At 34.3% G+C, this 16,203-nt stretch overlaps 1 protein-coding gene across 3 annotated transcripts in view; it reads left to right on the forward strand.

Annotated features, from left to right (window-relative positions):
- Window positions 1–16,203, forward strand: part of PIK3C2G (phosphatidylinositol-4-phosphate 3-kinase, catalytic subunit type 2 gamma) — a 382,509-nt gene that overhangs the window by 281,483 nt on the left and 84,823 nt on the right. For all 3 annotated transcript variants that reach the window (XM_011954723.1, XM_011954732.1, XM_011954742.1), the window contains 2 exons: window positions 12,724–12,913; window positions 13,400–13,521. In XM_011954723.1, the coding sequence (XP_011810113.1) occupies window positions 12,724–12,913; window positions 13,400–13,521 (312 nt within the window). The remainder of the gene's footprint in view (window positions 1–12,723; window positions 12,914–13,399; window positions 13,522–16,203) is intronic.

Below are 16,203 nucleotides of genomic sequence, written 5' to 3' on the forward strand. Positions count from 1 at the left end.
GACTGGATTAAGAAAATGTGGCACAGATACACCATGGAATACTATGCAGTCATAAAAAAGGATGAGTTCATGTCCTTTGTAGGGACATGGATGAAGCTGGAAACCATCATTCTGAGCAAACTATCACAAGGACAGAAAACCAAACACTGCATGTTCTCACTCATAGGTGGGAATTGAACAATGAGAACACTTGGACACAGGGTGGGGAACATCGCACACTGGGGCCTGGCGTGGGGTCGGAGGAGGGGGGAGGGATAGCATCAGGAGCTGTACCTAATGTAAATGATGAGTTAATGGGTGGAGCACATCAACATGGCACATGTATACATATGTAACAAACCTGCATGTTGTGCACATGTACCCTAGAACTTAAAGTATAGTAATAAAAAAAAATAGTTCACAGGCTAGTGAAAGAGGCAGATATGTTCATATACGGCTATAAGTGCTAAAATAGCAATAAAAAATAAAATAATAATAATAAATAACAAAAAATGTAGACTCATTTACTTTATGTAAATAATATTGTTATTTTGTGCTGTATTCTCTGACATCACATGGATTTTAAAACTTGAGACTAAATGCAGACCTCATTGCACATCATTCACCAAAAAAAAAAAAAAAGTTTTGTCATAGATCCATCATTGGTGTCTTGGTGCTTCAATGAGTGGCATTAATTCATAGATAGATAATTGATAAAAGTATATTATATACATTTAATATGAGCCCCTTTACATTTAAACTCCTTGTTCTTTTTATTTCTTTGTTCTGATAGGCTAGAAGCATTTTAAGCCACTGTTTATTGTGATACAACCACTAAGTTACAGACAAAAGACAAGAAAATCCCCTCTCCCTTCTCCACCAGGCTCACAGATTGGGATCAAGAGCCAAGATCAAGCCATCTGAGACATAACATGTGTGGCTACTTTAAGTGTCCTGGTCCTAACTACAATATTAGCACTAAGAGGCTGCCCCTCTTGACCCTATTTGAGACTTGAAAGAAAGAAACAGCTTTTTCCTGCCTCTTTACTCTATTTAGGAACAACTCAAGATTTTACCTCACTCCTGGACATATCCATTCTAGGTCAGGAGCTGATCCTAAGAGTTTCAGGGGATGATGCATACTGTGTGGCATTAAAAAGTCTGTACAATTAATGGTATTTAGAGGGAAAATGGAAAGTAAAATTGGTTTGCTGGCCACAGATGCTTTTCACATCATCATCAACTACTCTCTGTTTCCCGCACTCTCTTCCACTCCCCTTACAGAGTGCTGTTGAATAGAATCAAGAAAGTGTCATGACTCAGTCCCCTGCAAATTGATACTCTCATGTAATATCTCTGCAGAGCTCACTGCTAGGCAACAAAGGCAGCCATCCATTAAAATGCTGTCCAAAAGGGTTATTTCAGAAATTTCAATCACTCTCAAACCTTGGGTTAGCTGTCCTCATAAAGACCTAACTTATTTCACAGACCAGACTGGGATCATTAAGCATAAACTTCCCTGCCTACCTCCCCTCCCACATACAGATAGTACTTTTCATTCTATCCATTTTCTCCACCAAGAGAGTGAGAGGACATTTTTCATGTATGCTCAGATATTCCACTTGGCCTGCCATATAAATTCTCATTTAGTAAGTATATGATCTGTTCTTCAGCCAAAACTGAGGCCAGCTTGAAGCAAAACAAAACCCCACACTTCAAAAAAACAAAAACCAAAACAAAACTAAAAGACAATTTGTTTGCTTTCATGAGCTATTTTGACAGCAAAAGAATCCTGTCTGGTAGCCTTAGATCGAAGGCTCTACATGGAGTCAAACGGTAAGCTAACAAATCCCAGAAACCCATAGGGCTTGGCTAGTTTCTGGTGGAAACACACAGGCCTTCTACTGTTTACCTCTGCCTAGCATATTCTATTGTTCCCTGCCCAGTGCCCAGTATTCCCCAGTGTAAATTCCAGAGAGAGACAAACTCTGACTTAACTAGTTGCCTTTGTCCTTACTGGACAAGTTCCTTCACGCGAAGGCACAGTGGATTTCGTTGCCCAGCCTTATTCCTATCATAGGTCACCCCTTCACAGAAAAATAGCCTAGAGCTTCTTCTGTGAACTTTGAGCTGTGAGAGAAGTCTTAGGAGGGGCCATTAGGCAGAATGGGCACGGTGACCGTCCAACAAGTACAGCATTGAAACCGCTGGAAATGTGGATGGCATCCAGAGAGCGCACCTGGCCTCCACATCATAGACACGGTAGCCAGAGTCCCTGCACCACTGAGGGTTTGCAGACTCAATTCCAGAAATTCCTTTGTTCCCTTATTCCTTATTTATTTCTCATGGCTAGGCTGTGAGACAAGACTCTTTATACACAAATGTCTTAAAACATAGCTCAATGATTTTATATCTTGTTTCTCTTCAAAACAGAAAAATAGCACATGGGATGGAAATGCAAATCCTTGTGTACTCTTATCATTAAATTTTATTTTATTTTTTTTACTACAATGCAAACTGTGGTTATAACTCCACAAATAAGAGCCAATGTTTTCCTTTGTCTTAGCTTAACAATTGATACCTACAGAAATAAACACTACCAAGGGGAGATGGGAACACAGAACCAAGAGAAAATAACAATCAAGAAGTCCAGCTTTTCCTAAATAAGAAAGCAGATTCAAGGGAAAATGTAAATTAAAACAAGTAGAATTTCTCCTCTCATTCTGAAAGTCTCCCATTATTTTTAGTTATAATAACAAACCTGAACTAAATTAACTTTATAAACTATTTTTAACTGCAGATATAACAACTTATAATATCTGTACTTCCTAAGTTGCATGGCCCCGTCACAGTCATGATATTTGATAGTGTGGTTGCTGTTCTAAATTTCTGCAGTAGGGGAAATGCTGTTTTTGAATTATATAAATTAAACTGAGAATTTGCGTAAATTGCCTAAATTCTAAGTCAGGACACACCTTAGCTATTAAGCTTTGAAAAAAGATCGTAAACTCTTCAGGAGACTATCAGTCTAAAGGTTAAAAGCATTTGCAAAGTTTAATGTACCCACCAAGAGTACCAAAAATCATTAGTGAAAAAAGATGAATAGTCCAGATGGCGCTGTTTCCCAGCAGCCGTTTTATGCACAACAGCACTGTGTATCTGTTAATCCCCACTGGTATTTCTGACCCTACGCATTGCATACAATTACTATATACCAGTGATTTAACAAGCAATTAGGCTACAATCGTTTACTATTTTAAAACATATTTTTCACATTTTAAAGATTTTTATAACCTTAACTATAGCACCATTTATCACTATTGATTTTTCTTTACTGTTGCATGTTAAGATTTATTTTTTTGCTTTCCACACAACTTCCTTTTACTGTAATTAATAAAATAAATGGCTTTGGGAGTGGGAATTGAAAACTGGAATATCATTTCACTGGCATATCACTTTGTTCATAGTAAGACTAACCCATCATCCCTTCCCTGGTTCCTTGATTCAGTTTGTTCTGATTTGGTCAATTTTATAAGGCATCTATCTAAAAAGTTAAAAGAATTATCCACTCCCTGTCAAGTCCACAGAGCCTGAAAGTCTTGTTTGAATGCAGCTTGGTGCCTTACATTTACGTAAGACTAGCTGAACTTGTAGCATGAATTCTGAAGACTTGAAACCTCAACTTGGAAAACAACAAAGACCTTTAAGTTTGTTAAAGTATTTAAGCCAATATCTAAACTGTAAAGCAGGAGAAAGGGGATGGGGAAGAAGAAAGAAAATAAGAAAATAAACGCTAAAGCTGCTGCTTGTTCTAATCCTTATCTAATCTCTCTGTTGGAGGAGTTCAAGAGAGTACCACAAGTCAGTTTCCTTTGAGCAATAAATTTGTGCATTCATTTTCTCTTGTATCCCTCTTTGTATACTTTGCTACCTTTTAGACTCATATGCATGTATTTCTTTACCTATTGGTAGTACATTTTCTGAAATAATATTTGCATAATACTATTTCATTTCCAAAGACTTCTCCTATTTTATCTTATTTGATCCTATCAATGATCCTGGGAAATAGCATGGTTTAGTAATCAATTATGTTTTATAGATACAGCAATTGAGTCTCCTGAAGTCATTCAACATTGACTTTCTTGAGATGACTGGCATGAGTCATCAACTACATTTTATAGATGCAACAGTTGAATCTCCTGAAATTGTTCAACAATGGCTTTCTTGAGATCATGGGTAGACCTAGTGAGTACAGATTAGAACAAGATTTATTCCTTGCATAACGAGTGCTCTTCCCAGGATACAACTATGCCAAATCATATGGAAGAAAGTTCTGCATATGGAACTCTTAATGTCCTGACTGTCAGATAAATATAAATATTCTTTAACTTTAGTGTCTTCAGATTAGTTGAAAGACCATCATAAGAAAAACATCTACAGGCTTATAGCTAGGTTTCTCAAATTGGTATGCCATGCTATCAAAGCCCCAAGGATTAACATGACATATCCTTTTAGTATCTTATTTTTTTTAAAGGATTAGAACATAAACTTTAAAGTTTGAAGTCAGATGTGTACATACACATTGCATACATGTGCAATCAAAATCATCATGTGCTTTTTTCCATGTGTGCAATTTTGAATTTTTAATAATAAAAGTACATAGAAATGAATCATTTTATCATGTTAGAATACAGTGGCAATGATTGTCACTGAGCTCGTTTAGGAATAGTAAAGTTTTTTGCTTAAAAAAAATATGTGTTTGAATATTTAGTGCAGTATAAATTTGTAGTAAAATAGGAATTATCCAATAGCATACGTCATAAGCTTAAGTAAGAGAAAGCACTGGTCCTATATTTCAGAGATTACAAATTCAGTGCCGAACTACTATTTTTCTTTATGCAATAAAAGAAACTGTGACAAAATTGTATTAATTCACTGTTCCCCTTGAATGATTAAGAGTGACTTGTAAAGCTGGACACTCAATCAGTAACTTCAATACAAAAAACAAAGTAATGTGTTTCTTGCACATGCCAGAATACTGCAATGAAATGAAGTTTGAGATTTAGATGAAGAAATTTGTTCATGATGGGTGAGTCAATTGCAACTCTTCCTGTATTTTTATATTATACACTTACAGCATCAGTGGTAACATAAAGAACGTTCTCATGCAAATTCCTTCACAGAAGCCTTCTGAGAAATATTTTCCTGTGACTGTTAAAGAGACTGACCATTGAAACAGTTATTCTATCCAACTGCCAAATATATAAACAATTTAAACTGTAAATCAAAATATGTTCTTGTAGAAATCTCCATCAGGTGTTGCCTAAGAACCTTCGTTCAACTGGTAATGGCGTCGTAGTCATCTCTCCTCAAGGCTTAGTCTGATGTCGCTCATAAGGCAGCGAAAAATGTTTGCCATTTGTAGTCACATATCAACATAAATGTGAATTTAAAAACATTATATTTAATTTGAGAGAAGATAATCTGCCTAGATGCTGAACCTGACCCAGAGGATCAGAGCTCTGGATTCAACTCAGTTTTCTGAGACTGATAGACTCAATTGCCCATTCACACACACACAGCGCTAGGAAACCTGTTAGAGGCAATTGTTTCTAATGATAAGCAATTAAAATTTTTAGTTTATATAAAAAGTACATATATTATGAAGTAGAATACAATGTGTACGCATTTTTTAAGACAGAACCTAAGGCTTAAGAAATTTTACACTTATTTTAGGTCCCTTTAGACTATGTTCCTTGGCAGCTAGAAATACGTTACTTTTTTTTTTAAGCTTTATTTCTATGTAAAAACCAAAGGATCATTGTCTTCATACCTTTGTTCCACCTGAGAATTCCACAAGTTATTGGCTTATTTTTCTCTGAAAGACAAAATTGAATTATTGTTTGCTTTTTAAAATCCACAGTGAGAGCAGAGACTAAGGAATCAGATAAACATGAGTAGAATTCTTCAGTTACTACTTCTTAGGTGATGTCACCTTTGGTATGCATTTAACTTCTCCTGGTCATTTTCTTATCTATTGCTGAAATAATTTGACTGCTCTTCTCTAAGGATGAAAAGATTAACATGAAGCATTTAGTGTAGTACCTGCCAAGGGATACATACTTCCTGAGGGCAGAAATCTGGTTTCTCTTCTTCACCTCCTAGCACACAGAATAGCAAATGAGGGTTAAAAGTGTTTATCAAGACTGCTTGGAGGCTTCCGTTAGGAAACTTAAGAGCTAAAATCCTCCCAGCTGCTGCTTTATTCCTGTAATATAAGGATAATCCAAAGCATAATCCTGCTAATGCTGCCATTAAACAAAATAAATCAGGGAGCTATTACTTGGATAAATTAGATCCTCACAGAGGTCTGAAACCTACTACACTCAGAGCCCCAGTCCCAAGTCCAATCATAGTTAACAGCAGTGTTTTGTCTGACCCGTTAAGTCTGAAAGCTGAGACATAAGAGATGGATTTGAGTGAAAGTCTGCCCCCAAACCATGGGCTGACCATAAAGTCTCACCCTTCATCTTCAGCCTTCTTACACCCTAGCTGTTGGGTAATGTAAGAATAAGGTATGGGCAAAGTTGAGATTTTGTGAGGGTGAGTTCATCAAAACTTAAAATTTATGATTCACAAAATTTAAAACTGATATCTTCACGAGAAGTGAGTACATGCTATCACCCTAAAGCTTTTCACTCCAGCACATAAAATGTGATCAGTAAATATTTGTTGGATCAATGTTCAATGAATGAATGAATGGTAGAGTCTCCATAAATCATGATTAGTATTATACTCCTACTATTATTATTATCCTCATGTCTTTAAACTGCTGATGAAGAAATAAATTAATGTTTTGTACTGCCCTGTGTACCTGTAAATTCATAAGTGCCAACAACATCTTTAGAAATGGTGAACACTGGGGAGATGAATGATGGGATCAAAGTCATATTTTAACTTTCTTAGCAAGTGTTGGCCTAAATTGATGTATAATAGTGGAAAAATTTGGAATTTGTTCAAAAAAGTTTAAGACCAGAACAAGATAAATGGCCATGAATTTTTATGAAATTAAAGGGAAAATTATTAAAAATAATTGAAGTACATTTGTAACATTGAGGACATGGCAGATTAGTTGTAAAGAAGACATTGCACGGTCACTTGATAGATGCCAACCCAGAAAAGTCATACTGGATTACATTCAACATCCATTCCTCCTGGAAAATTTTAGTACACTCAGAATAGATCCAAGCTTAGATGAGCATCATACTTTCAAAAGTTAAAAATTATAAGCATTCTCATTAACGGTGGGGAAAAGATAGTATCTTCTGTATTGATAATAAAGCTCTCTAATTAAACTTTGTTATGCAGTTTTTTTTTCAGGTGAATAATTCAATAATTAATGCAATCCCAGAGAATTAGCACACACACATACAAACAAATCAAAATAACAAGAATTTAGTAAAATAAGTTGTTACAAAGTAAACATTTAAGACTCAGTACTTTAAAAATTAAAAAGAAAACATATAATCACCTAAATAGATACAGAAAATGTAGTTAATAAAATGTAGAACCATTCATTTAGAAAAAAATAGAAATAGAAAAGAGTATCATTAACATATAGCTAAAAACCTACAGAAAACATTACGCTTAACAGTAAACATTGAAAGATTTTCCTTTGTAATTAGGAGCACACCAACAATGCTTGCTATCACCACTTCCATTTAATATTGAAGTAGAAGTTTCTTAGCAGTGCAGAGTGACCAAAACAACCACTACCGTTATTTGCAGGTTACATGACTGTGGTACATACAAATTTCAAAAGAATGTACATATGTTGTTCGAATTAATAAGAGTTAAAAATCTACTCATATATTATTGAATATTAATTAAAAGTTAGTAAAAGATAGCATTTATGTCATATAAAATATGCCAAACCAAAGAATAACTCCAACAAAAAATATGCAAGACCAAACTAAATAGAACCATATACCACATTCATGAACTGAATGTCTTAATACTGTAGAGATGTTAATATTCTCCAAATTGATTTGTAATTTACATACAGTACCATTCAAAATCCTCCCTATTTGTTTTGTGTGCAGGTGAACTTGATAAGCTAATTCTAAAATATATTTAGGAAGTCAAACGGCCTAGAATAGTGAAGAATCCCCTAAAGAAAATGAGGTAAAATAATTGTTCTCCTGGATTTCAAGATGTACTATAAAGTTCTAGCTATTTAGGATAGTGTAATACTGATACAGATATAAACAAAGAGATAACTGCAACAAAACGAGGAGGCCAGAAACAGGCTTTTGTATATACAGACCCTTGGTTTGGGGCAAAGTTAAACAGTAAAGAAAAAAAAAAAGTCTTTGCAATTTAAAAAATTGTAAAATTAAACATTTTTCATCCGTATTTGGAGAAACCATGAGGCCATTTAAAAATATGATTTAATGCTATGTTCTGAATTAGAAAGATTGTTCAGTCATTCAACAAATATTTTTGGATCACTTACTATGTACCAGTTACTATTAATTTTTCCCTGTAAAATATATTATTAAGTTAACAAAAAAACAAATTGCAACATTACATACAATTGTCATTCTTCTCTAACTTTCATCTCCCACAAAGTCAAAGTTCTTACACAATTGTGCCCTTTAGGTCTTTGATTCCCTTCTTTCTCTACTCACTTTATGTCAGCGACACTGCCTTCCTTTTGCTGTTCATTAAACACTCTAGCCATTCACGTACCTCTGAGCTTGTGGACTTCCTGTTGCTTCTGCCTAAAATGCATTTTATCAGAAATTCCCATGGTCTACCTTCATGGCAAGGTAAGGTCTTTGTCAAATCATTCAGCTCGTCTTTTTAGTGAGATAAGCACTTTTCAGTGGGCATCCTATTTAAAATTGTAGTACTATTATCTACCCCCATATTTCCTCTCCCTATTTCCTATTTTCTTTTATAATGCATATTACTTTATCAAATTACATATTTTACTTGATTAATTACTATCAGAATTTTACATTATACAAACTCTAAAAGAGCAAAAAACTTCCGTCTCTTTTGTTCATTGCTAAATCGCATCACTAGAATAGTACCTAGCATGTAATAGGAATAAGGACAATGTGTGTGTCTGTGTGTTTGCATGTCCGTATGTTTGCATGTCTGTGTGTTTGCGCAAATACATAGAGAAAGTTCAAAAAAGAATGATGTCAAACTGCTTACAGTGGTTATTTCTGGGGAGGAGCACTGGCCTCCCGTGGAGAAAAGAAAAAGGGAACCTTTCACATTTTACTTTATATTTTCCTGTGTTGCTTGAATTATATATGCTAAAATGCCAAGTTTTTAAATGTCTCTAAATCTCTTACATACAACAGGCAAATCAACCAGGATAGCAAAATCCAAAAGCTTGTACAACATTTATGACAAAACTAGGTAACAAGGTATACCCAAGAACCGTATAATAAAAGCAGGTGGAGGCAAACCATTAAGTTATAAGATTTGTGTGGTATAAGCATTTGGACAGAAGGAAGCTAAGAGAAACCACAGGTACTCTGGCTGACCTGAGAGCAGTACTCCAAAAGAGTCAACAGGTACTTGTTGGAAGCTGAGCAGGCTAATTTGAGAAAAGCCATTGAGACTGGAAGTACTTCTTGCACACTCTATTTCACAGGCAAGGGTGAGGGTTCTGTGGCAAATATAAAAAGATTAGGCAGTCTATGAATTCTCAAATTTAACTGGGGCTTTCTTCCATGAAGAAGTCTTTCTCACACTGAAGAGAAACTGTTGAACATATAATACAAATTGTGTGGACAAGCGATAATATTAGCAAAGGGAAAATCAAAGTCCAGAAAGTTGGAGGGAGGGGATCAAAGGAGAAATATCTCAGAATGTATTATATGAAATTATATATATATACTTTTTTGAGACAGAGTTTTGCTCTTGTTGCATAGGCTGGAGTGCAGTGGCACAATCTTGGCTCACTGCAACCTCCGCCTCCCAGGTTCAAGCAATTCTCCTGCCTCAGTCTCACAAGTAGCTGAGATTACAGGCATCTGCCACCATATCTAGCTAATTTTTTGTATTTTTAGTGGAGACGGGATTTCACTAGTCTCAACCTCCTGACCTCAGGTGATCCACCCGCCTCGGCCTCCCAAAGTGCTGGGATTACAGGCATGAGCCACTGCGCCTGGCCAAAATCATTTTTTTTTAATCACTATGTGTCAGCAACAGAAAAGGAAGCCCTAGACCCTAAAAAATCTTCTACTCCTTCCTGAAAGTTCAGGAATACTCATTTTATATAAAAATGAATAAGAAAAATGACCATGGTTGAAAGTCATACAGAATTATAACAAGAAAAAGAGAAATAAGAAGCAAAATAATATCCTTACAAAAAATGTGGGCCAGAAAGACATGCCAACCAAAAGGATAAACTGTATCCTTATATTTAATTGAGATAAAAGAAATTAAGAAAATGATAAGTATATGAAGGAACAATGTAGACCACAATTAGGAAACCTCAGCAAGGAAGTGATTGAAACCAAGAAAGAATTAGAAATAAAAGAAAACATGATTTTACAAACAATAAGCTAGAAGAGACATAGGAATGAACAAACACAACACACAATGCCTCAAGAGAGAAGGTAAAAACAGAGAGCACTTTTAAAATAAAAAAGAAATAAAGAAAGGCAATGAAGATCCAATGTACATATAATAGTACTCCCTGAAAAAAAGAAAACCAAATAATATATAAAACTATATCAAAACTAAATAGTATATTTAGTATTTTAACAAATACTAAGACTATAATTTAAGAAAAAAATTTCAAAAGTGAAAGAATTTGAAATTACATATTGACAGGCCACATTACATATTCAAAAAAATGACCCAGAAAAACCAATACAGAAGCATGTTTTAGAAAAACTACAGAACTTTGCAGAAAGAGAAACTTCCTTTAAGCATGTAGGCAGGACGACTAACTCACTTATATGGGAAATAATTTACTATGTCATCAGAGTTTTGAATAGTAATCCTTTGTTCCAGAAGAAAGTAGAATAGCTTTATGGCACTCAAAAAAGAAAATGTGAGCTAACGATGTCATATCCAGGCAAACTAACTTTCAAGTATAAAGGCCACAGACCAACTGTTGTCAGCTTACAAGAATTTGGAAACTTATTTCCTTGAGCACTTCTTGAAGAATTTACTGGAACATGAGTTTCAGATAATCAAAGTAACTGGAGAGACGTGGGCATAAGAACTGGTAGAGTTTATAATTAAGGTTATAAGAGAAACTGAAAAGTGTGTTTAGTATACACACTATACAATACAGTTCAATTATACTATACAATTGTAGGTCAACAAAAAATGGAGGTGGGTTTAGACAGGCATCTGGGCACATGCCTGTAATCCTAGCTACTCAGGAAGCTGAGGAGGGAGGATCCTTTGAGCCTAGGATTCAGACTCTGCAGTGAGCTACTATCTCACCACTGTAGTCCAGACTGGGTGACAGAGTAAGACCCTATCTCTGAAAAAAAAAAAAAAAAAGGAAGTGGGGGCTAGGAAGCACAAATTAAAAGTAGAATAAGCATACTGTTTGCTTTATGGTATTAACTGAGATTAAAAGGGTAATATTACAAGTCAGATACTGGAGAAAATGGAACAAACAATATGAAAAAAGAAGCTATTAGCTGATTTCAATATTGCTCTCAATAGAGAATGAATTAAAAATAACAAAAAAAGAAGAGGTAAAGGAAAATATAGAAATATATTATTATACCATTAGAATGCAAACTTTCTTAAATACAAAAAAAAAACCTTTAAAAAGCAGAGACAACAAAAAAACACCAAAAACAAAGGAAAACAAATCAAAGAATGAAAAATATTTTATATAAAATACTTGTCTGTTAAATATAGGACTTAAGTATGCTGCCTTTTTTAAAGAAAAACATAAAAATATACAAAAATAAAATTTAAATTAAAAATTAAACAATGAAAGTTGAGCCATAAGTGTTAAAACAGTTTAAATATAAGAGAAGGGAAAGAATAGAGTAGGAAGTATGGGAATAGCTACTAAGCTTCTTTGAATTTACATTACTTAACTTCTGGAATTTTGTAAATATTTTAAATAATTATAAGCTGGAATTAAATTTTTAAAAAATTCCCCCAAATAACAAAATCCTTTTTTTTTTTTTTTTGAGGCAGAGTCTTGCTCTGTTGCCCAGACTGGAGTGCAGTGGCGCAATCTCGGCTCACTGCAAGCTCCGCCTCCCAGGCTCACCCCATTCTCCCGCCTCAGCCTCCCAAGTAGCTGGAACTACAGGCGCCTGCCACCATGCCTGGCTAATTTTTTTGTATTTTTAGTAGAGACGGGTTTCACCACGTTAGCCAGGATGGTCTCAATCTCCTGACCTCGTGATCCACCCACCTCAGCCTCCCAAAGTGCTGAGATTGCAGGCGTGAGCCACCGCCTCCTGGCCACAACAAAATCTTAAAATGTGGTCATACAATGTAGCAACTACAGTTTTATATTTCATCACAAGAGTTTCTTGTATATTTATTTGCTAACAACTCCAGATGCGAACTTGAAATTTATACAAATAACATTTAATAGTTGGGCTCCAAATAAACACACATGGTTCTTGGCTTTTTCCCCTCACACTGACAAACACAAAGAAACAGATCATAACTGAAATGAGTAGATGCAGAGGAGTGTTACTCACCATCTTTTCTTTTACATTTCTCTAGGAAAATAAAGGAAAGTCTGGAGTGTTTCCCTGTTAAATTGAATAACTTGATCCACACACTTGCACAAATGTCAGCCATAAGCCCTGCCAAATCTACTTCACAGACTCTTCCTCAGGAATCCTGTTTGCTGAGTACAACTAGGTTGATTCAAACAGCAACAATTTTAGGGTTCAGCAAGAAATCCAGTAATGTAAGTTTAAAGTCTGTCATCTTGACTTAAGTATCACTTGACTTTATCTCAGACTTCCCTTCACTATCCTACACAGCCTTTCTTATAGCATCATTTTTTTACTATGCAAATGAAAAATTATTTACAATTTAAGCAGAAGTGTCATGAAGAGGATGTTCCAAGGAAGAATCATAACAACAAGAGCTATGATTAGAGAACCATCAAAGAGAACAATTCCTGCCCTGTGGTAGAGTATAAATCAATAACTGATTAAAATGTCCACAAGAACAGCAAAAATTAGGCAATCTCTTCCTAGCACATACGATTACGATACTCTTAGATATTATTTATAGGTAATTTTGCCTTTACAAAATACGTCTCCTAGCTTTTATGATAATGTTTTGCAGAAAGGTTCTTCCTTTGTTTGGTTTACATAAAATAGGGTTTTAGAATGTATCACAGGCTGATATTACCATCTTTTGATTTCTATCTATTTACTTTCTGCAGCTGTATCTGATCCAGGTGACACACAGCAACAACGAAACAAGCCTGATAGAAAAATCATTTGACCAGTTTTCAAAACTTCACAGCCAACTTCAGAAGCAGTTTGCATCACTGACTCTCCCAGAGTAAGGCACTGTCCTTTTACATTGTTTTGCCTTCAGTACTTGTCCTTGAGCAAAAAGAAAAATTATGGTTATGGGATTTTCTATCTGTGAGCAACACAGTATTCTGCCTCCAATGCCATTGAATCCATCCCAGCAGAGTCTGAATTGCTCTCAGAGTGAAGAATCTTTTGTCTCATAAAACAGAACAAGGTTTGCAATTTTCTTTTTACTTCCAGTCATTGATTTTGTAGACAGACAATTTCAAAAGTCACTTCTTTTTTCTTCGATTATTGGGAAAATGTTCTCATTTGCCTGTTTTTAATTTAATCCTCTTAGTTATTTTTTATAAAAATACAATTGAAATTGAAATTGCAGAAGAAAATTGGATATGTTTACTTTTTCAACAAATAACTGTAGTATAAAGCCTATATATATATTGGCTTATTAATATACGTATTTAATTAAATATAATTATATATGCTTATTAAATATATATATTTAATTTTAATACCAGAAAAATGTAAACATATTTATATCAATTACTGTATTACTAACTCATTTTGGTGCCATTCATTTTTAACTTTGAAATTATTAACTTGCATTATCTAAATTGAATTTGTTATTTTGTTCATTTTGAAGCCATCTTGAAAATCATTATTTTCATTTATGTTATAATGGAAAAACGTTAACCATAAGCAAACTAAAAATATCATAAAAATAACTTCTGTTCAAATAACCCTTCAAAAATTCATTACTTAGAAGCACTCAAATTTTGATCATAGACTTCAGTGTATAAAAAAGGTATACCTTGATTTTAAAAATGTGAGCTTTCCAGAAATTATGATATTACATTTATGTTAATCAGATGTTTTATCTGCAGTGAGATTTTTGTTAAGTAAATGGTCCTTTTATGATGTAATTGTTTATACTTTACCTGGCATACTTTATACATGTGGATTTTTACTTGGCTTTCAGGATTTAGTCACTTTCCAAGCTATAAATATAAGCAAAGTTAGTGCATAGGGAAATATTACACATTATTAAAAATTGAGTAGTTCACAATCATGAAAAAAACTGTACTGGCATATATGACAGGGATTTTTGAAATGCAGATACTTTAAGCATCAGGAAGTCAAGAAATTAAGAGCATACTCAAGAGACTGAGAGGGAGATAAAGTCATTCTGGAAACTTTTAGAAGTAACATCAAGTTTTAGAATTATCAAAAAATCTGATAGAATAACAGAAAAAAAAGAGACACTGGCAAAAAACTCAGTGTTTGGCTGCAAATACCACATTCAACATCAATGTTTGCTGTGATAACCCTAGTAATTAATAATTGAGAAGAATAAGCTCATCTTTGTTTAATGGCTATCCTTTTTCGGTTTCAAAAATGTCTCTGTTCTACACTGTACCTCACCAATACACATCAGTATAACTTGTAAAACTTTAAAAATTCTAATAATCTATCTCAATTGGCCTCTTTTCAGTTTTCAGCTTTTGTTAGGATTCTGCTTTGCTCATTACTGCTGCCTGAAGCTTCTTACATTGATTTTCAAACTGTGTAAGCAACCTGTGGAGGCAAGGAACATTTTGTTCCATGTTCCCTGAACACTGTTTGCATGCTGACACTCTCAAAGGGGCCCAGGCTTACAGTGATGCACATAAATGAAGGACGAAGATTCTCTACGACTTCTAAATTTACTGAGAGAAGCCCTATGAGAGTTATGTAAATGTCATCTGGAAGGCATGATCAGAAAGTCAGAGTCATGAAGAATGAAATTCTAATCAGTTCATACCATGTAACAGTGGACTTCAAATCAGCTATTTCTGTTTCTGGGTAACTTCCAAGGGTACACGACATGAAAATATTCCTTAAAATTAATAATCTTTTTTAGAAAATTAATATGCTTGGCGAGAGTTGACTTTTTTCTTCCAACCATCCAAAATTTTATTTTGGTACACTGATCAGGTTGTAGAAACTTCTGAGGACCAGACAAAAGGGCAAATCAAAATATTGGTGTTGGTATTGAGAAAATGAATTACTCTAATAATCAAATATCAAATCAAATCTTTGTCAGATGTTTTCTAACCTTTGTTGTGAATGAAATTGAGGGAGGATCTGATGATACTGTCAGACAAAAGATCATAAAAAGTAATTTTCAATAACTGCTATATTTAACATATAACTCGAAGAAGTTTCAATTAAATGACAGTATTATAGAAGCATTCCTCAACTTTCACGTACTTATTTATATGTAAGATGTTTTAGGACATATATCTATAAAAATATTAACAAAGTAGCAGAATTGACGTAGACTTCTGTTTTATTCTACCAACAAGGAAAATTCACAGACAGATAATTAATACTTAAAACCAGCCTAATCTCTCATTTATCAAATTCATTTCTCTGAAAAAAATACTATGCATATATAGATATATAGAATATAGCTCTATCTATCTTCTATGCTATATGCTCGATTTTATACTGGTACTAATTTTCATGATTAAATTTGGATAAAAAATTTTAAAGACTTAAGTCTTAGAGTCTGCAAGAGACTTTAAAAAATAAAATGTTCATTGTTTAAATATACAAGCATAGAGTTTTGGACTTTCCTGACATTTCCAACAGGAATCAGTGGGGTGGCATGAAATTATCACATACATCTGCATCTTTGCTGACTGTCCTTTATTATCCTCCATGT

The sequence above is a fragment of the Colobus angolensis genome, unplaced genomic scaffold (assembly GCF_000951035.1).
Source record: "Colobus angolensis palliatus isolate OR3802 unplaced genomic scaffold, Cang.pa_1.0 Scaffold11, whole genome shotgun sequence".
NCBI classification, from domain to species: Eukaryota; Metazoa; Chordata; class Mammalia; order Primates; family Cercopithecidae; genus Colobus; species Colobus angolensis.